This window comes from Caloenas nicobarica, chromosome 1 (genome assembly GCF_036013445.1).
Source record: "Caloenas nicobarica isolate bCalNic1 chromosome 1, bCalNic1.hap1, whole genome shotgun sequence".
NCBI lineage: Eukaryota > Metazoa > Chordata > Aves > Columbiformes > Columbidae > Caloenas > Caloenas nicobarica.
In genome coordinates this window covers 86,819,769-86,841,874 of record NC_088245.1, presented here as the reverse complement: position 1 = coordinate 86,841,874, position 22,106 = coordinate 86,819,769, and the positions used below count along the sequence as shown (strand labels likewise).

The 22,106-nt window shown below is 41.3% G+C and overlaps 2 protein-coding genes across 10 annotated transcripts in view; one reads left to right on the top strand and one right to left on the bottom strand.

Moving 5' to 3' along the window:
- LOC135984487 (rap1 GTPase-activating protein 1-like) overlaps positions 1–15,917 on the top strand; it is a 55,373-nt gene extending 39,456 nt beyond the window's left edge. For 5 of the 7 annotated variants that reach the window (XM_065626827.1, XM_065626821.1, XM_065626828.1 and 2 more), the window contains 3 exons: positions 873–958; positions 1,117–1,188; positions 15,852–15,917. In XM_065626827.1, the coding sequence (XP_065482899.1) occupies positions 873–958; positions 1,117–1,140 (110 nt within the window). In that variant the 3' untranslated portion in view covers positions 1,141–1,188; positions 15,852–15,917. Of the gene's footprint in view, positions 1–872; positions 959–1,116; positions 1,189–11,496; positions 12,380–15,851 lie in introns of those variants that run through there. The other 2 variants (XM_065626823.1, XM_065626822.1) reach the window with 2 other exon arrangements.
- Positions 12,614–21,081, bottom strand: GSTK1 (glutathione S-transferase kappa 1). 3 transcript variants are annotated; one of them, XM_065626832.1, is made up of 8 exons: positions 20,968–21,081; positions 20,202–20,283; positions 19,294–19,422; positions 18,863–18,993; positions 18,411–18,446; positions 15,486–15,602; positions 14,232–14,325; positions 12,614–12,924 (listed from the first exon to the last, which is right to left on the bottom strand). In XM_065626832.1, exons 1-8 carry the CDS (start codon positions 21,001–21,003, stop codon positions 12,875–12,877), a joined length of 675 nt encoding a protein of 224 aa, XP_065482904.1. In that variant the 5' UTR covers positions 21,004–21,081; the 3' UTR covers positions 12,614–12,874. The 3 variants fall into 3 exon arrangements, with proteins under 3 accessions (XP_065482904.1, XP_065482901.1, XP_065482903.1); XM_065626829.1 differs by having other exon boundaries at positions 12,615–12,924; positions 20,938–21,081; XM_065626831.1 differs by having other exon boundaries at positions 12,616–12,924; positions 18,863–18,963; positions 20,938–21,081.
- Between the last annotated feature and the right edge of the window lie 1,025 nt (positions 21,082–22,106).

Here is a 22,106-nt window from a genome sequence, read left to right as displayed (position 1 = left end):
ATCTAATAATTTTAAACGATCCTTAGTGCATAGGATGGAGGGTCACATAAGAACAAATTAGAATGGCCTAAGAAAGAAGGCTGTTCCGTTAAAGACATCATACTCATTTCTGGTGAAATGTGTAGGGTGAATATAAGCAGATGATTACAGAAAGCAAAATAATGTTTTAGGTTTGTGAATTTTGCGAAGTATTTCATCCCTGTTTCAGCCATGGTGTTGATACTTGACGATAGGCAAATTCCTTAAGCCCTGGAGTCAGATGTAGGATACTTAAAGGAGGGGGCAGAGGGAGGATAAGGAAGAGATACTGTGAGAGCAAAAGATTAGACTCTGCTTCACAAGGTGTGTTCTTAAGGATAAGGTGTTCAGATTGCACAGATGTACTCAGTAATGGCATTTCTTAGCTTGACTGCATGACGCTGTCACCTACTGCAACCTGCTGTATTATTTTAAACTAGTTTTTGTGTATAACAGTAAACTTAGACATAAATGGAAAAAGGGACTGATGGAAACATTTGGGAAAGTTGAAGAATTACTTCATTACTTATTAGATAACTATAGACACAGCTTCTTTAGGCAAGAAGCTATAGTTGCCACAGCTGTGGCATTGAAACACAGTCTAGAATCAGTGGCCAATGATTTTTTTTGAATTATATGGAAGCCAAGTAGTCACTTTGCTTGTGTTTCAAGCTGGAATGATAAGTAGGTCAAGGTAACATTACTCAAGTTGGGTGTAGATACACTGCTTTCACTCTTACCTGTGGATGAGCCACAGATCTGTGAGAAGTTTGGGGTAAAACCAGCTACGTGTGCAGCTCCTGGGATACCCTCTTGATTATTTCTTTATTGTTCTGTGCTTGGCTCCCTTCTAGGAAGCAGGTTGCTTCCTTCCAGCAGTGTTGCTGGCTCCACTAGAAAAGGAGAAGGCAGCAAAGCAGATGTTCAGCACCAGAGTCCAGTAAGTGCTTTAATAAAATATTTCTTTCTCACTTGCACAGAGATAAGGATGGGAGAAAAGGGAAAAGACTTAATTTAGGAGACTTTACTTGCTGAGGGTAGAAAGCACAATAAGAAGGTGCTTGCAGGGGAAGCTTAAAGAACTGCCTTGTTCTGCAGGCCTCCATGTTGTGCTGCGTGTGAGGTCACCGCTGGAGGACTGTCTCCGTGCACGCTGGGTGAGGAGCACAGGTATCAGACATGGAGAAGTGCTGTAGGCCTGTGGTTCAGGGTGGAGACAGGCCCCTGGGCCATCCTTGGTCTCACTGAGAGAGTACAGCAAGTATTGTAAGCCTTCACAGTAAATACAGTTAATCCTATACCTTCTTCCTTGAATGATCTTCCGTGGCCAGCTGGCTCTGGCCTGTTTAACCTGCCTTTCTCGGTTGCCTGCTCCCTCTCAGGGGACAGCATTTCTCATTGAAACACATCTCTCTGCCCTAAGTCTATGCTCAGTTTTATTCTCTCCTTTTTCGTTATTGTGGGGTTTCCTTTGCTCAGATGCCATCTACCTTTCTCTGCAGCTATCCTCTGCTTCCTATGGTTTCATTATTTTACAGAAGCACTTTCTTTTCCTCATTTTGTGACTTTGAGCCTATCTCTGTGCTTGCTTGTTTGCTTTCCGCCTAGTATTGGTGGAACCTACTTCTCCATTCCAATTTCACAGCTTTTCCAGACATGGGAAATAGGACTGGATGTCCTGCTGAGGTCTGTAACAGAGCAAAGGGGATTTGTTCCCTAGAGTTCATAGTCCAGTTTTGCCTGTGTCACCGAGAGTCTCTCTTTTGGCTCAAAGTCCCTTTCCTTGCCCAGTATTTTCTCTGGCTTGACAGCTAAACAGCATACTACCTTGCAAGTGATATGAGACCCTCAGGAGCTAGTTTGGCATATAGCTAAGTAGAAGAGGTGTCATCTTTATGGAAGAAAATTATTCCAGCTATTCCTAAATAATTGGCAGTTCTTATTAATCCCCATGCCTAGTAAAAAGACACAACAGTTTAGATCCTCAATGTTTTTTCAAGTAATGCTCAGCTTTTAGCTGCCCTGGTGGCATTCAGAGCAGTCAGATAAACAGTTTAACTCAGTGCGGTGGTGGCCATTGGTGTCACAGCAGACTGACATTTACAGACAGCAGATCTGAAAGTGAAGCCATGTAAAGAAGCTGGTACTCAGCAATGAGACTACTACCAAAGGTAAGTACTGAGAATGACAGTAGAGCTGCCAGCCACTGTTTACTGGGATAGTCACCAGAGTGTCTGCCAAGAGCTTGTGCTCACAGTCAGGCCTCTGTAATGCAGGAGTAAGGTTGCCTAACCAAGCGGCAGAACTTCCTCAAAGCTCTGCTCCCAAGCAGGCAGCTTTTGCACAAAGCAGGTATAGAGTCAGAATTGCAACAATATGCATACTCACTGATACAAATGCAAAGGCTGTAACCACTTACTAGTCACGGGCAATAAGTAATGTAAGAAAAAGCCTGAATTTAGATTTTGCTAATCTTCGTAGTGTTTAAGTACTATTTTAGTACCCAAGGCTTTGAGCATTTCATTTCCACTGATTTCAAGTAGGTCTAAGGGCCTTTAAGGTAATTTTGGGAAATACATAGTAGTCTATAAGATCTATCTCATTCAGTCCATCTGCCAAATCAACAATGTTCTGTCACAAAGGCTGGTTTTTTTCAGCCAAGCTTGTTCAAAGGACAAAGTTTATTAAGACCTGGGCTTTCACCATGGGATTATTTCAATATGTTCCTTGCATTCTCCCCAGCTGAGTTCATTACCTCTACAAAACTTCATTTTACCCATTTATGAGACAGCACTGCCCATGGTAGTGGCCCTAGTGATGTTTCAGTCATTCCATTTTTATCACAACCTCAAAATCTGTTTGACAGCACAAATTGGAGACCAGCAAATTTCAAGGGGGAAACAGTAAAAAAATTCTTTAACATGGCTTCCAGGGACTCAGAGAAACCTATGGTATCCACATAGATAGAATCATGGAATTGTTTTGGTTGGAAAATGTCATGGTTGAGACGGACAAACGACATAGACCAAGTTCTTCCAGGATGAAAGTAGTAGATGCCATTTATTGCCACAAGTGCATTTTTATACAGTTTTACCAATTCATGTGTCTCTTCACTATTGATTACAAGTTACAGCAGTAACATCTCATTGGCTAATTTTTCTGTCATCAACGTTACTCTTCTACTCCCTTTTCTCTGCTGGGTACATCCCTTCTCTCTCACGGGTACACCTTAATATCTCCGGACATTCCTTTACTCCCATCTTTCTAACGGGTAGGCTTTAATATCTTCAAGGCTGATCTCTGTTCCCATGCTCTCCATCAGGGAATCCACAGACCCACCGTAGTCCCCCACAATTCCTCCTTTTTGTTTTTGTGCTAAAAAAATTCCTTCATTGTCCGCTGCAGGGCCCTTTGCAGCAGAGAAATCATGCATGGCAACATTAGTAACACAATCACAGCAATCATCAAAACCATCAGTCCCATTTTCACTACTGATAAGAACAACCCTGAAAGCCCCCAACCACTAAGCAATTTATTGCATAAATCATCAAAATCTTCACACCCATGTCCTTGAGCTAATAAGAAAAAGTCTATTGCGGCTCTATTCTGCAGTACAGCATGTCTTACAGAATCTACATCTAACAAAAGCCCACTTAAAGCCTTAGAAGTTCTGTTAGTTTGCTTAGCTGGCCAACATCCTAATTTTTCTAAAGTATTTAAAGCTTGAGCTGTGCTAACACCAGGTACAAGAGATCCTAAAACCCTTAATCCCGATCCCCAAAGATCTACATTATCATCACACTTTGACTTATATCTATGCAAAAAATGTTTTTCCCGTGTTGCTTTTCTGTGATCTACTATCATGGATGCATCGGGCGTTAAGAGAGTTAGTCGTCCCAAACTACACAGTCATCCAACAGCATGAGAAGGAGTTCCTGGTGAGGCTCTATCTCTGCAGATCAAGAATACACCATATGGGAGTTTTCGGGGTCGCTGTCCCACATTATCAATGGCACCCCTTGGATTCTTCTGCGAAGCATTACACCATTGAGTTTCATTTCTATAGTCACCAAGGGTAGCATTAACATTTTGCAGTTTTTTCCATTCATGCTCTTGTATATTGTTCTGACACTGTTCACAAAGCAGCTGGATACAAGCGTCCATGGGCATAGATCCCAGCAATTCCAGTTCCTGTGGTTCAATATCTGCTTCCGGGAGGCAATTAATCCCAAGTGCCATGTTGGTACTATTACAATTTGTTGCAATACCTCTGCACTGACCACTATTTTGAAACAATCGTGTGATGCTGCTGTAGTCATCAAGGGCGATGCCAACCAAGCATGTGTGGAACGCGTTTTCCGGAGATGCCATAGCTAGGCATATAGAGTCCTGGCTGGTCGTATTGGCTAAAGTAATCCACATGTTAGTCTTTGTCTGTGCAGGCATTCAAAATGCAGCAGCTCCAGCAATCATCGTCAGGAAGATAACACAGGTTTCACATTTTGCGCCGGCAACCATTGCAGCTCTTGATCTGTAAAGATGCAAGCATAGCCTCTCCCCCAGGTTATCAATTGATGTGGCCCTTCCCATTGACCATTAACTAGTGATTTGACCATAACTAATGTAAGTTCTTTCTGATTTAGCATGTTTTTGGGTCATACTTGTAAAGTGTTTCATCACAGGGGGAATTTGGGGAATCACTTATATCTAAGTGATTCATCACATACAATGCTTTTGACAATCAGTTTTGTGGTGTTTCCCCTACTTCTCCCCCTTTTTGTTTTAAAAAAACATTTCAGAATCAGATGCGTATGTTGGACCTTGACTACATACTCAGAATCACAAATCAAATTTAGAGGTTCCTCCTTAAAAAGCTTTAAGTAATGTAAAGCTGTGCCAAGTTCTACTAATTGGGTTGAACCTTCAATAACTTTTACAGAATGATGCCAATTATTATCTTCATGCCAGACCACTACAGCTTTATGAGACTTCCCTGAACCATCAACAAAAAACTATGCAAGCATATGAGATCAGACCAAATACAAGTATGGTCTGTGACCTGATGTAAAAGGCTTGCAGGTTCTGCAGCAATTTACATTTAGGCATGCCAAAAGCTATACTGTTAAGAAAATCAGCTAGTGCAATTTACAAGGACATAGATTGCAAATAAAAAAAAATCAAAATTAGATTTCACAAATGGTACATACATGGCAAAAGGATCATGGCCTATTAAGACTTAAATTCATTCCCTGCATTTCTTGATCAGAGTAACAATCAGTATTTCAGTCTGTTAGCATTCTCGTCATACTGTCCCACAATAGACACAGGTTGTTTCTGTGTTGTAGCTATAAATAGACAAATCTACAAGTCCAATCGAATGCAGTCAGCCTGTAAGGTTGTCATAAAGTTATTAATCAAAGTCTCTAACTCCATTTTGGCTGTCATATTTATTGGATATTGTTTTCCCTTACTGGACTGAAGTCCTGTTTCAGTTATATCAATGTGGTGTTGGCTTTACTGAAACATTGGCTGCCAATACTGATGGATATACAGCATTCGAAATTTCCTTGGAGATTTCTCACTTGAAGCAAGCAGATCTGCGCCATCCAAGCAGCTTCTTGTAGGACATGCAACTAAACAGAATTCTCAGAAAACGTTATTTGAGCTTACAATTTACTTAACAAATCTTGACCTAAGAGAGGTATAGGGCTTTCTGGCAAACACGAGAATTCAGTTATTAAAACTTTGTTCCAAATTTGGCATTCCATTGGTTTCAAAAAACGGCCTTTCTTTCTTTCTCTCCCATGATCTCAAAAACTAGCACAGTGAATTTACTAAGAAGTCTCTTACAACTAGTTACCACAGAATAAGTCCATTAAAAAAAACCCTTTTGGTTTAATTTCCCAGCTTCATTAGAACTATGGATCCACTGGCAATGCCTTTAAATTTCACCCTCAGACTCCTTCATGCAGTATTACAGTTCTCTAGCAGTAACATTGCTGGGGGAGGGGGGCGGGGGGGAATAAAGCCTCCCTCTCGCCCCCATCTGAGATGGTAAGATCTCTAGCCCAGCATGAAAATAAATCAGTCCAAACACCACATCAGACCAGCTTGGTTCCAATCCACACCCAAATCAGCACCAGTCTGACCCAGAGAAGCACTCAGCACTCTGATCCCCCAAAGCTGACCAGCATGAAAAGACCAACTTCAGCAAGGAGGCAAAATGATGAGCTCCTTCCCCAGATATGCCCGAACCTAAGAGACGAGATGGAAGCAAAAAGAAACAGCACCAACAACCCCTGATTCAGAGCCGAGAAGCAACACAGTGCCACAACAAGGACAGATGACAACACTCCAGGAAAAAAAGACAGAGGAGGGGGAAATAAAGCCCCCATTTTTCCGCTTAGCAGCGGGCAACCAAGTTTTTCTTTTTTTTTTTACTTTCTCTTCTTGCTGCAGTTTAGATATAACCAAGGCCACACAGGTGGCATAATCACTGGTGCTAAGGAGGAGTTGCCAGACTGCTGGGTTACAATGAGCTGAGTTTATCTCGCAGCTTGACACGGGCCTGAAATTTATGTTCAAGCTGTACAGCACAGGCCTGGGATATTTTGCCTTTTTTTTTTTTTTCCCTCACTTCATTCCAAACATAATACACTTTATATGCAATTCCAATTAGCTCAGCAATAGCTACATTCCTTAGCTCCATTTACCTTTTACAATTTACAGATATCAAAAACCAGCATATTAAACATCAATCCATTATTCCGTTTTCCTAGATCCAAATCAGTTAATAGTCTAGAAACTTTTAAATACAACCTCATACAATACCAAGTTCACATCATAGCATTTAGGTTGGTTTTTTTTGGTTTTTTGTTTGGGGTTTTTTTTGTGTGTGTGTGGTTTTTTTTTTTTCAAAGCGAATCAGAGTTTAACAGTTTAAATTTTTTTCTGGTCTCAAAATTATTAGATAACAATAAGAGCAAATTAACTTACAGTACCATACTTCATCCCATTTTTTCCAAAATTCTGCAGAACAACATTAATTGCAATACAGCTTTAAAACCCAGAATTCCACATTTAAGCCACATTCGAGTACAATATTGTTTCAAGTTCTCTTTTATCAGAATATTTCCCCAAAAGTTACTCTAATGTGTAAGGATGCATCCTAAGGGGGAGCAAAGTGATATTTTAGTAGTGGAACTGGTTCCCATTTTGTAATTATCTCCCCTAACAAAATTCTTTTGGTACCAAATATATATATATATATGCAAACTAAAATACTGAGCTCAGATATGAAAACCAAATACCAAGTTCAAATATGCAGATGGATCACGATTACACTTATTCAAGACAGTATCTTGATTTTTGCATTGCACCTTTGGATAGCTTACTGCTCAGCCAGGTACAGGTGATGCTGGGTCTCCCTGACAAAACGGGTCAGTGCGCGCTGGAGCCCAATCGGCACCTGCCCCCCCCGCTGCCCTAGCAAGCTGGACTGGGCAAGGCTTTTATTAGTGTCTCATCTGGCGTGCTACAACTGTTATCCCCAAACCAGGATTCTTTACTTGGTGTGCATACAAAAGAGCCAAATTTAGTACACCAAGATGAGACACAGCCTATCACAGAGTTGCACAAGTCTGAATGCTGGAATAAAGCTAGCATGGTAGAAAGAAAAGTAACAACTATTACAGACAAGATTTTATCATCACATTCACACAGTAAAGAACTAAATTACTCATGATCTTCCGTATTATCACAAACCACACATTTTGAGTCCATGGATTCTCATGATTTAACAGTCCACAAACTCACCGTACCACACAACAGACAAAGACCTGCTAAAACTGCAACATGCTTAAACAGATACCCACAAAGAAAACAGGCTAACAAGGAAGACATCTATGATTGCTGTGTTATACTTAAAGATGCTTAAAGGTTCTATTCTCCGGACAGTTTTCCCAATCATTTAACTTATACAGCAGCCACCACTGATTTCAATATTTCACAAGATCCTCTTTCCTTATATTTCCAAGTGCTTTCCTATGTTCTAAAACACCTCCCAATACCGATTTCTTAGGAATATGACTGAAAACAGTCATCTCCAACCCCATCTCATGAGTAAAAAACCATGAGAAGAGGGAGGGAGGGCGGGAAGCACAGGCCTGCTTGCAGCACAAGTGAGAAAAGTGGGGAGAAGGTTTTACAGTGCACTTACATAATCAATACCACAAAAAACCAACAACCAGTAAAACAATTAACTCACATTCCTGACAAGCTGCTTGATTTTTAGAGAGGCAATACACAGAAGCACGTAATATGTACTGTAAAACTCTCAGATAACATGTTGATAGCAAACATTAGCATTCTCTATTGTGAATTTCAACATTAGTGCTTCCTTAGCTTCTAAGTTTTCAACCTGCTTATTGATGGCCTCTTGAAGACAGTCAATAAACTGTATGTAAATCTCATTGAAACCATGTTTAATAGTCATAAAGAATTTGGCTGCTTTGTCAATTTCAGGCACCTTTATCATAGCTTGATATGCACGGTCTGCTGACTGCCTTAAGATTTCAGAAACTAATCGCGCCTGTAATTGTGATGTGCCAATTAGTGTCTCTTCCAAGAGTTGGGGGATACCTGCCCCTTTCAACGAATCTCCATCGTTCCGTTCTAAATGATCTATAGCTGTTATATTGCATAGGTCTAATTTTGCTTGAGTCTTTCATGGTTTTTATCTGATCTCGGAGCAACACGTACACATATTCCTTTTCTTTTTAACTTTTCAAGAAAATGCTGCGGACCCTCATCCTCATCTGAGTGATCAGATAACGCAGACTTGAACAGTGCTGGAGAATCATTAGTAACAGGGGGGTTTGGAACAGTGTACTTTTTTTTTTTTTTTTTTTTCCAAATCTAGCCCAGGGAAGCCACCCCTCTCCGCTGTCTCTGCCTGTTCCCATTGCTCTTTTAATCCTCTCGAAGTCTCTAGCAACAAGTGCCATGTTGTTAACAGTTCAGTTGTTTCTCTGGATCTTTGGGTAGTGCTTTGCCCCATAGTAAGGTCCTTCGTAAAGTCAGTTCCAGAAGGCTAATACCCTGCTTCTTCAGAAGCAATTTCCATGTAGATACTATAATACCCTCTTCTTTAGATAAGTTCCCCGCCATGTTCCCGGTAGTTCACCTACTCTTGGGTGGTGTCTTTTCAAGGATCCGGATCTTTGGCAGCTCCCCCCTGCTGCTCTGTCAGCCATACCGGGCTCCGTCTCCTCAGCTCGTCATCGGCTGTCACAGCTTCGCCGCTGTCTCTTCTTCATGCGAGATCCTTCTTCGTGCAGGATCACGTTGGGGTCACCATATGTCGTGGTTGAGACAGACAAATGACATAGACCAAGTTCTTCCAGGATGAAAGTAGTAGATGCCATTTATTGCCACAAGTGCATTTTTATACAGTTTTACCAATTCATGTGTCTCTTCACTATTGGTTACAAGTTACAGCAGTAACATCTCATTGGCTAATTTTTCTGTCATCAACGTTACTCTTCTACTCCCTTTTCTCTCGCGGGTACATCCCTTCTCTCTCACAGGTACACCTTAATATCTCCGGATACTCCTTTACTCCCATCTTTCTCACGGGTAGGCTTTAATATCTTCAAGGCTGATCTCTGTACCCATGCTCTCCGTCAGGGAATCCACGGACCCACCGTACTCCCCCACAGGAAGACACCTTTAAGATCATCAAGTCCAACCATTAACCTAACACTGTCAAGTCCACCTCTAAACCATGCTCCTAAGAACCTCATCTATGCATCTTTTAAACACCTCCAGGGATGATGACTCCACCACTTCCCTAGGTAGCCTGTTCCAATGCCTGACAACCTTTTCCGTGAAGAAATTTTTCCTAATATCCAATCTAAACCTCCCCTGGCGCAATTTGAGGCCATTTCCTCTTGTCCTACCACTTATTACCTTGAAAAAGAGACTGACACCCTCCTCATGACAACCTCCTTTCAGGTAGTTTTAGAGGGTGATAAGGTCTTCCCTCAGCCTCCTTTTCTCCAGGCTTAACAGCCCCAGTTCCCTCAGCCGTTCCTCATAAGACTTGTTCTCCAGACCCCTCACCAGCTTCATTGCCCTTCTCTGCACTCTCTCCAGCACCTCAATGTCTCTTGTAATGAGGGGCCCAAAAGTGAACACAGTATTCAAGGTGGGGCCTCATCAGTGCTGAGTACAGGGGGACGATCACTTTTCTAGTCCTGCTGGCCACACTATTCCTGATACAAGCCAGGATGCTGTTGGCCTTTTTGGCCACCTGGGCACACGGCTGGCTCACGTTCAGCTAGCTGTCAACCTCCACCCCCAAGTACTTTTCCACTAGCCAGATTTTCAGCCTCTCTTTCCCAAGCCTGTAGCGTTGCATGGGGTTGTTGTGACTTAAATGCAAGACACAGCACTTGGCCACATTGAACCTCATACAGTTGGCCTCAGCCCATTGGTCTGGCTGGTCCAGATCCCTATGTAGAGCCTTCCTGCCCTTGTGCAGGTCAAAACTCCCACCCAACTTGGTGTCACCTGCAAACTTACTGAAAGTACACCTGATTCCCTTGACCAGATCATTTATAAAGATATTAAACAGAACTGGCCCCAATAGTGAGTTCTGGGGAACACCACTTGTGACCAGCTGCTAGCTGGATTTGACTCTGCCCACCACAACTCCTTGGGCCTGGCCATCCAGCAAGTTATTTACCAATGAAGAATACACCAGTTCAAGCCATAAGCAGCCATGTTCTCCATGAGAATGCTGTGGGAAACAGTGTTAAAGGCCTTACTGATGTCCAGGTAGACAACATCCACAGCCTTTCCCTCATCCACTAAGCACATCACCTTGTCACAAAAGGAGATCAGGTTAGTCAAGCAGGACCTGCTTTTCATAACTTTTCATGGTTACTGGGCCCGATCGCATGGTTGTCCTGTGCATGCCATGTGATGGCACTCAAGAAGATTTGCTCCATAACCTTCACCAGCACTGAGGTCATGCTGACAGACTTGTAATTCCGTGGACCCTTCTTCCGGCTGTTCTTGTAGATTGGCATCATGTTTGCTAACCTCTAGTCAACTGGGACCTCCCCGGTTAGCCAGGACTGTTGATGAATGATGGAAAGCAGCTTGGTGAGCACCTGTGCCAGCTCTCTCAGTACCTTTAAGTGGACCCCATCTGGCCCCATAGACTAGTGCATGTCTAAGTGATGTAGCAGGTCGTTAACCATTTCCCCTTGGATTATTGGGGCTTCATTCTGCTCCCTATCTTCTGGCTCGGGGCTGGGTACCTGGATCACAACCGGTCTTACTATTAAAAACTGAGGTAAGAAGGCATTAAGTACCTCAGCCTTTTCTTCATCATGATAACTTCCTTGTCATTCTAATTCCTAAATGAATGTAGCCTCTTATATATCTTACAAAAATTTCCTTCAATTCCAGGCTGGATTTGCCCAAAGACTAACAGGTGTGCTGGTGAAAAGGAGGAAGGAGTTTTCAAATTATAGGATATTTCCTGAAGAGCTGAAAGAGGTGTAAGAAGAACAAATGATACTCCCACAATACTTACAGCTGTAAGAACATGAAGGATATAGATTATGTTTCTGATGCTTTGGTCCAGGATTTGCTGTTCAAGTGAACAAGCATGAATATGCTTTACCTTAAAGTTCAGAAAGAGACAAAAAATGGAATTCCAGCTGCTGCTAGTTCTTCTGCTTCCTTCAGTGATGTGTCAGAGACAGCTAGGAATCATTGAGAAATCAAGCCTCACACAAACCAAATTCATTTGAGTGTGTTATTCCAATTCAGCCAATATAGGACCAGGTTCAAACTATTTCAGTGTGAAATTTCTAACTACTGTAATTAGAGGTGAGAGTGAAAAATGAAGTGTTTTGGTTTAAATTTTGTTTGCCTATCTTTCCCACTGCAGACTGTATGAGGGGAAGCCCCTCATTGCCATAACCAAATCATTCTTGGATAGGCAGCAATTAGGCCATCCTTGAGGAAGCAAAACACAGTCTGGTTCAGTTACCAACTAAACTTACATGGGATTCACCACTGTCTTCCAAAGACATTATTGTAAAACTGATGTTAATCAAAAACCCCTGCAAGGTCTGGGGCTGGTGCCTGAGAATCCATGTGTGTGCTGGTCTCCTCAAATGTCAGTCACTGCAGAGCAAGGTGTATAAAATACTGTCCAGGAGGGGGACAGTTTCTTTTGAAATTTCTGATTGCTTCCCCAGATTTTTCTTTGGACTTGAGTTGTCCCTCTCTCTTCCACTTTTCTCTCTCGTGTCCACTCCAACTGCCATGCTGCAGAGTAAAAGGAAGCGTGAATACCTTGTTCTGTAGTTCTACTGTCTATGTAGTATCTTGGACTTAAAATAAAAGGAGAATGTGGCCAGCTTTTCTTTGGCTGTGTGTGTTTCTAAAGGACAAGCAGGAAGATACGAGAAATCCAGAGATCACAGTCCCATAACAACAACTTAATCCTCATGCTTTCAGGGTAAGAGAAACTGGACTAATGAGGAAAGAATAATGTTTAATCTATAAGAAGTTAAATATTTAATGTTTATTCTTTAATGTTAATCATTAATCTTTTGAAAGAAAAGAAGCACATTTGTATTGGTAAAGACCTCACCAGACCGGTAATACTAGCAAACCTTGAACTTCTTCCTAATTAGACATAGGACTGAGCTGTAAAGTGAACTGTTAAGGATGAGAAAGCCACCTCTTCATAAAATCGGATACATTCAGATAATCTCTGAAGACTGAACATATACATATATATTTTCCCTCTTATATATTTCCCCAGGACTTTTCACATCTTGGGGCTTGGAACTGATGGAACTGGTCCTTGCCATTTTTCACCTGCAAGACAAACCAGCACAAAAGAGAAAGATAAATTTTAATACGTAGAAGTGATTTGCCAGTCACATTTCTGCAGTACGATGACTGGTCCTGCTCCTCTTTTGAAGGGTAAATACTGATGGTGGAATACAGATTTTTATCTTGTTTGGCCAGCTCCAAAAATCCCTCACTGTCTAGTCACAACTGAAGCTGCACAGAAGAATTACTTTCCTCTGTCACAGATGAGAGATTCTGCAGGTCTGTGGCACTCCACATGAGGGTGAAGCCAATATTTTTTAGGACTCCTTTTTTGAGAGGCTGGGGCTAAGGAAAAGAAAAAAGGTGGAAGGCTGGGGAGTCAGAGAAACAAAATCTGTTCAAGTCCTTGGAGTTGAGACTAGAAACCAGGCCACAACATTCCAATCAGGATTAGTGACTATCATAGTGTGTGTTGTGAAGTGAATCTTCCTCGTTCTCATTTTCATCAAGAATATTTCTATAGAATCAGAAGCCCATCAGAAAAGAATATAAGCCTCCAAAAATTCCCTTCTTTTTAGGCCTATGACTAATTTTAATTTACATTAATTAAGATTTTCTGCTGAAGTTTTTCAACAAATGCATCAGAGCTAATTATGTGCATAACTCTATTGTGATGGCTCTCCTATTCAACAAGTGCTGCCAAATCTTGAGATCCATAGCCAAAATGCTCTCTAACTAATTTAAAAGCAGGTGACTAAGTTTTATTAGTTATCACAACCTATTCAAATTCTCTTTAAAAAGTTAAAATTCATATTTTATTAATAGCAAAATGAAAAGAAGGATGGCAAATATATGAATTTCTGTTAAAAAGTTGTGTAGTTGCATAATTATAAGTTATGGATTGGGGAGCTGTCCTAATGTGCTTTTTATTAAGACGGAACAGATATAAAATGAAAATGTTAAAACTACAAAAAAAGAAGTATCAGCCATAGTCTTAATCTTAGCCAAGATCTAATGCCCAGTACCAAAAGGTTAAACATGAACATTTTGAAAACTAAAAGAGTGTCAATAGTAACTTCAGAATGGCATGTGGCACACAAAGCCTTGAAACATACCAAGAGAGAATGGAGAACTCAAGTTACTTCTTGTTTCAAAAAAGGACTACATCTTCGGTCACTCTGACTCTACTGAGATACACTCCAGTCAGCAGTTTCATCCCATGAGAAGTATATCCAACATTTTTTTAATATTTGAAAGATACAAAGAGTGTTTTATTTAGCTGTATTGCATATTTCAATAAAAGAGGGTGAAAGCATGAAATTAAAAGTAATGTTATTAAATATACTCACCTATAATGCTGCCTAGCAGCTCTAAACGATCGGAGCCAAAAAAGAGATGAGGTTCCCCATTAAAATGTGCCACAACAGCAGGCATCCCAAATGCCTATTGCCATCATGGAGATGAAACAGAGAATGTTATAATGAGAGAAATTTTTGCAGACACATGATCAATCTTCAGGAATAAAAAGTAAAAACTTTTGACTTTTTTTCCTTCCCTTCTTTTCACCTTCTTCATTCTTAAAGATGAGTCTAATGGAGCTATAAAAAAGTAAAGGACTCTCCAGAGCCTGTGTGCCCTTTTGAAGGAATGAAAAAGCAGCCTGATAAATTTACAGCTTTATGTCAAATAGTGATAAATGGTATCTCTTATTACTGGCCTTGTACCTCTCTATCCTTGTCGTCTGACTGGAATGAGCTGAATGGGTCAACCTTGGTTTTCCAGATGACAATGCAATAAATTACCAATAACAGTGAGTTAGCTTTCACATGTTCAAAAAGCAAAGACCAACTAAGAGAGATGGTCTATACACTCCTGTTGCAGTTTAGCCACATCCCCAGCTGGCAACTAAAATCATGTGCTGCTTGCTTATCCCTCCCCTGCCCCTGGTTGAAATGGGGAGGAGAATCAGGAAACAAAAGGCAAAACTCGTGGGTTGGGATAAGAACAGTTTAACGGAACAGTAGAAAAAAAGAAAAAAAAACCCAAACCACCACAAAACCAAGAATAATAATAATAATGATGATGATGAAAGAATATACAAAGTGAGGGATACACAGCACAATCTCTTACCACATGGTAATCCCTGTATGCCGTCCACCTTTTCTGAGCAAACTATTCCTCAGAAGCAGCAATCATAGATTCCCAACCACAGCCTACACTGAAACCTCCCTGCCCCTACCCTGGGTCCCAGACAGCAGCTTGCACCCAAAACACAACAGCACCAAACCACGCAGTCCAGAGAGAACCAAGAGGGTCCTAGACTGCCCCGCTTCCCGACAGTGAGAAAGAAAGAGACTCCCCCCGGCCAGCCCCCATTTTATAACTGATTATGACCTTATTGGGATCGAATATCCCTTTGTCTAGTTTTGGGTCAGCTGTCCTGGCTGTGTGTCCCCAAAGCTACCTGTGGAAATTCACCCTATCTTGGCCAACCCAGCACAAATGCTTTCCAATCATCACCTCCATTGTTCTTTGCTTGCCAGTATTGTTAATAAGGAAGGAGTGCACAGCTGTGGTGACAAATGGCATTGGAAGCATCTTACCCCATATTTTATTGCTTCCTCTGTTGTCTCTTTCAGTCGGTTCTTCACTACAGGGGATGAAATCATTTCAAGTTGTTTCTGGGCAATCTCTGATGATAGCCCAGCCTGTCCTGCAACCTGAGAAGACATGATACAATTAAGAGTACCTAACACTAAATATTCTATTTCCTACTATGGTCTAATTAATTTAATCTTCAGTGTTATCACTCAAGGTTTATTATAAAAAAAAGTACAAAATACCCTTGAGGCACTTTTTTCACAATTGTCTTGCTGTATTCCCAACCCATTCATCATTTTTCAATTCTCAAAGTAGAAGGGATATTTTAAACTTCCAAGCCCTAAATCTGCACTTTTTTTTCTTTTCAGGAGTTCTAAACAGAGAGAAGGAGAGAGAGAGAAGGAGAGTTTAACCTCTGATCCAATGACTTATCAGATAACTTACTGAAAAAAAAATATGTTCTGAAAAAAGAAAAACTTACTGTACAAGCCTGACGAAACAGTTTGTGTGACAAATGTGGCCACATAGGAACTATAAGTGATACTGCATGAAAGAGACTGCAATTCACAGAGGTTAAAGAGTTGCTAGTGTTATTACTGTATCTTTTTAGCCTCCTCTGGACCTCTGCCACACAGGAGATAAAGTGGCCCAAGGTAAAGGTCGAATGTTTATCGGGTAACATCAACGTTACAAGTACCTGTTTTAATAAAGTATTTCACAAACAATGTTAACTTCCATGCCATCTACCTGATAGCATGTTTTTTAAGAAAAAAACCCAAACGACCAACAACAAAAAAACAAAACCAAAAACCAAACAAAAAAACTTAAAAGTATTGCACACAGACCAATAATCCTCTGCATGCAGGTGTTAGTGATTCTTTCTTTTTTCTTTTTTTTTTTTTCAATCACTTTTCATTTAGCATCCACATTTTCTTATACCTTCTCCTACTTCCACATCAGGGAGATTATGAGCTCTTTTTGACACTGCTTGAATAGGAGATAAAAAAGTGTAGCACTGGAGTAGAACAAAATGCTTTGTAGGCGTAGGCTTGGTAGCCATGGTGCTTAGACTGGAATATTTACGGAGAGATGTAGTATCTGGCTCTCACCATTTAGGGCAGAAGGGGTATTTAACCGGACCAGGGCAGGATTCAAAGACTGTATGTCTGCTACAGTAATTTATGTTAAGTTATTGCTGACTAAAAAAAAGAAGTAAAAAAAAATACAAAGGAACTGTATCAAATAAACAATATTCAATTTTTGTAATTGTTCATAAAATAAATTCACCTGTAAAGACTCAGATTAAACGGCTGGCACCCCTCACCCAGCTTTGGATGGCATATTTCCACAAGATAGAAATGTTTAGTACTTGCTGCAGGGGTGAATGAAAACAGACACAAGCAAACAAGGAGATGCCTACCTCTCTGCCTGCCTTGCTGAGTGTAGGTGGATACTCACAGACCACCAAACAGTGACTAAATTACATAGAGATCTTTCTGAATACAAAGTTTGTTTCTCTGAAGTTCTGCATATCCTTGCTTTATCTTTATTTAAATGATGATGCAAGGATGTTCTGTATGTATTTATGTACTGGGTCTGGCTGGGATGGAGTTAATTTTCTTCATAGCTCATAGGGTTCTGTGGTTTAGATTTGTGATCAAACCCATGCTGATAACACACTAATGTTTTAGCTGCTGTTGAACAATGTTTGCACAGTGTTAAGGCCTTCTCTGTTTCTCACTCTCCCCGCCACGCCCCCAGTGAACAGCTTGGGGGTGCACAAGAGTTTGGGTAGGACACAGCAAAGCAGACGACTCAAACTAACCAAAGAGATGTTCCATGCCCTATAACATCATACTCAGCAATAAGAAGTGGGGGAGGGGGGTTTAGGGAGGTTAGTCACCTTTTGCTTGGGCACTGGCTGGGCACTGGTCTGCCCACAGGAGGTGATGAGTGATTGCTTCTGCATCACATTTTGTTTTCTTTCTCTCTTCTCCCACTTCTCCTTTGCTTATTAAGCAATTTTATGTCTACCCACAAGTTTTCTTGCTTTTATTGTTCCTTCCCTCTTCCCTGTCCCACTGGGCAGCAGGTAGAAGCAAGCAAGTATCTGTCTAGTGCTTAGCTGCCTGCCAGGGTTAACACACCACAGTTTAATTATATCCTTCAAATCTTGCCTCTTGAAAAGGTGAAGTGCAAACATTTGCTGAAATTCTAGTAAAAGGGTACACTAAGATGAAATGCAAGGACTAGCCCCTGGGGAAATGGCAAGACTGCAAGTTTCAGGTTTCAAATAGGGAAGCTGGATACGAGAGACTAGCCATGGAAAACTCCTCTCTTTTCTTCATAGTCCACGAACTTGAAAAATAAAATAAGGTAGAAATGAGAGCCCTTAAAGAGGATCTCATGGTAAACTAACTTACATACCATTACAGTTTTAACTGTAATAAAAACTAAACAGTAAAAGAAAATCTAATGAGTACAATTTCTAAGCACATAAAAGGGCAATAAAGCACTGAACTTAACAGTAAAGCCTGGCTCCATCACACCAAAGAAAGTCAACTTCCATGACATGTTGCATTTCACCTGATGATTTCATAAAGCAGCAAAACCTCAGTGCATTCTGGAGACACTGTTCATACTTTCACTACTGTTAATAAAACAGTATTAACAGATAATTCGTTGTCCTTCCTGGGTATCTTGCCACATGAATTAACAAAAAAGGAGATTCTGGTTCCAACTGTCATTCAAAGCATGACCAAAAAAAACCCCATTCCAAACAGAGCTCCTAGGGAAATTAAATCCACTTTTTTCTAGAACTCCAAGTCATCATTTGACTAAGCTGTCTTCATGTGTATTCTGATCCAAGCTATCAATAAGAATCCGTATCAGAAATGCAGAAGCACCAACAAAAAGGAGACACTTACAGCCAATATATTCTCCGGCTGACTGATATCTTCATGCTGGTAAAAGAATAAAATAAGTAATTCAGTACTTAAGGACAAAAGCTTAGCTCTAGACTTGAAAGCAAGTTTTCTACAAAAATAGAAATAAAACCAATACTAGTTGCTGGAAAAATTTCCTCAGAAAAAGTTTTAATTCACCTAATCTAGGAATGTATTAAGTGCTTTCTGGTACAAACTACTGATCCACTGAGCCCATAGAAGTCACCATACATACCTAAAAAAAAAGGCAAATTAACCTGACTATAAACTAGTTCTTTTCTTGTAATGGCTTCTGAACCACTATGACCTTAAGCTTCCTGCTATGGCTTTTCATTAAAAACCATTCCCTTTCTCTTGCTCAGATTGTACATTTGAATGAAGTGGGACAGGACAGCAGAGAAAGGATCAAGAAGCTGGCTTCATAAAATACTGACCTGTGACCAAAAACGTATCCAGAACTCCCTAGATAAGGGTTCTAAGTATCGTGGTTGTGTCATGTCAATGGCTGTGATAAAGCGCATGGCCCCAAGAGTGCCTGGGATTAGTAGGGAGACAGAGAGACATACTGAAACAAGGCATAGGATCAGGCACAGATATGGTCTGCACAAGTGCTAATAATGCCTAAGAACAGTATGATCTTCTCTGTAACAGTTCTCAAACAGTAAAGCTTATGTTGATTTAAAGTATCTTCCATCCTATTATAATACATCAGCATATTTCTCCACATGTTCTTTTTATGGTTAAAAATGTACAGACTTCATCTGGCTGCGGCCAGAGAATTCATCTTCACCTTTACTGTTAGGGAGATCTTGAACCAGAAGTGCTGGAGTTGCAAGATACCAGATAAGCCAAGTTTCTTACTTACTTTTACCAAGAACACGTTGGAAGTCATCTCCTGAAATTTGTACAGGCACTTGGTAGTACTCTGCCATCCTTTTTATATCCTTCAGCAGGTATTCTGCACGCTTTGGCAACATTGCTGGGGGCTTGTTACCTTTCAGAAAAACTTCTGTTGAGATTTTCAGCTGTATTATAATAACACTGGACAAAACAAAACTGGACAAATTAGACTTCACCCATACATGTGCCTAAAGAAGAGCATAATTTCATATTGGCTTACTGAAACATACACAGCATTTTCAAAGATAATTCTAGGGCTTAAACATGATTTATTTTGGTTTTGCACAGATCAGCCCTCTAAGTTAGCAGAACTAGTTTTAAACCAAAGTATAGATGTCCTAGCAGGGATTTACACTGATTCAGACAAATGACTTTTAAGGTAAACAACTACTAATGTGTGGATAAACAAATGTAGAGACTTGTTAGTTTCATGATTTATGAATTATAAGTCTCAGTGATTAATTTGTTCTAATAAGGTCACAAGTACCATTTTATGGCATGCGATCCTTCATGCATATTAGAAAGTGAAAGAGTTCCACAAATAAATTCAGGTATGAACGCAAGGCAAAACTTTTAGAAAAACATTCTATATCAAATTATTATCCTGTTTTAGAACTGATAAGATTTGGCATGGACCATATAACCCACAAACAATATAAGCATCAGGGGTTGTGTAGTTGCAACAGTATGAAATTATTTGTGCCTTATTTCTCAGTCACTACTGAGCTCCACAATCCTATAATTAATTTGTTATCAGTGCCAAAACTTAATTTAAAGCTGGAGGCTCTGCAGTCACTAAGAGCTTGCCCACTAGTCATCTACTAGTGAAGCTGGTTTTTTTTCCTACAGGGTTCATCTCCCTGTATTGCCTACCAGTTGCTTGCATTATGCCACCAAGGAAAGCTGGACGAAAGCGCAGATCAATATTCCAGATGTGCTGGTACCGGCAGAGTACCTGCAACATAAAAAAAGCAGTGCCAGATTATCAGTGAGAGGAGGTGTCTGTAGAACTGCATCCAGCTAGGAAATAAGCTAAGGCATGAAATAGACACTGCAGATGAATCCTCTTCTATTATATTAGTGATAGTCCTCAAATCCTTTTCTGGATGCTGCCAGTGAACTCTGATTTCAGAAAAATGGAAAGAACTGCATTGATATTATGACTATATAAGTCTAAGCAAGGGTAAATAAGGAGAAGATCAAGATCATGAGTGGACAAATGGCACTTGCTAAACATCAAAACTATCTCTAAAGCAAAATGTTCATCAAGAACTCCCAAATAAGCACAGGCTATGCTACCATTTGGCTGAGACATGCTTCCTTAGTGTTCCTGGTTACGTGAGGAAGAAACAGAAATACCCTTAACAAGCGAGATAAAAATAAACCCGAAGCATTAGGTGGGGAGGGCGCTGCCTGCAGCAGGGTGAGAAGGCACCGCGAGTCGGCCGGACAAGCTGCCCTTCGGCCGCCTCCTCAAGGGGCGGCAGCGGCCGGAGTGGCTGCCCAGGCCCGTCTGTCCTGGCGCTCGGCAGCCGCAGCGGGCGGCGGCAGAGGCTCCGGCCGCGGAAGACGGGCGGGGCGCCTCCAGAACGGGTTCCCTCCGTCTCACCTCAAACCCCAACCAGGAGTAAGGGGATACCACATCGTAGAAGAGTTCCACGAGCGTCCGTCCCATCCTGACAGCGTCCCGTCCCGTCCCGTCCTCTGCCTTCCAGCCGCCACTACGCAGCGCGCCCCAGCACCTCCCCCGGAGCGGGCGGGGGGCGGTGGCGGAGGCGGGGTGCCCTTCCGGTTCGTAGGCTGCAGTCAGCTTTCGACCTTTTTGGCTCCTTCCCTCCGTCTTTCCCCGTGCCGCTGCCACGGCGTGCCTGAGGCTCGGTCCCAGCTGTGAGGTGCCCTTTGCTGTCTCTCCTTTGAAGCCCGGCTTGGGAGAAAGAGGAGGGGCAGGGGCGAGCCTGTGCCCTTCTCCATGGCGAGGCAGGAGGAGAGGGGGCTCCCGAGGAGGGAAGCCGGGAGCTGACTCGGCGGGGCAGTCCGGCATGTTAGCTAGAAAATTAGTAGTTATGAACCATTCTTTCTAAGTTCACTGCGATTTTAAAAAGAATTTTCTTATGCTACAATCTAAAGCACTATTTTTCCTTTTTTGTATTATCCTTTATTATTATTATTATTATGTTATACAGACCAGTCAAGTAATCTGGAAGTCTCTTTCTGTCTCTTCTTGATATTTAAAAATCTTGTCAAGTATATTCCAACATCCCATTGAAGCATACAGTACATAGTGGCAAAATATCTTGCTACTTCCCATCTCCTTTTTGAGAGTACATTCATTTTAGTATTTTAAGCATGGCTTGTGTACCTGAGCAGCAACAGAAAGTGAGCCCTTCCAAAAGTACACAGCCCATGCTAGTTCCACTGTCTGGCTTTTCCTATTCCTTGCAAACATTGTATATTTCTGCTTTTCTAGTTTTTCTGTTAGTGAGCCAGGAAAACAGATAGTGTGATGTAATTAAGTTACACAGATGTGTTTCCCTCCTTCTGTGTCTCACAGCATGCCTGTAGCATGCTTGTCAGGTCTTACTGATGCTGATCGACAAGCAATCAGCAGGAATTCCTTTCTCAAAGACTTGACTGGTGCAATGGCTTTATGTTCTCTTGTGATTCTAGTTTTAACCAAGGAAGAAGTAAATCACTCTTGTCTGGAGCTAGATGTCAAGGTGATTATTCTCTCTTAGGATCACTTCTAATAAGGTGACTTGTCTTTGGCAGGCTTGTCTT

Excerpts from the sequence above, each read along its gene's own strand:
- GSTK1 (XM_065626829.1), bottom strand. The coding sequence starts at position 21,003 with ATGGGACGGACGCTCGTGGAACTCTTCTACGATGTGGTATCCCCTTAC. Across the intron at positions 14,326-15,485 it reads AGGAAGCAATAAAATATGGG|GCATTTGGGATGCCTGCTGT; the intron begins GTAAGATGCTTC and ends TGATGGCAATAG. Across the intron at positions 12,925-14,231 it reads GCTGCTAGGCAGCATTATAG|GTGAAAAATGGCAAGGACCA; the intron begins GTGAGTATATTT and ends TTTGTCTTGCAG.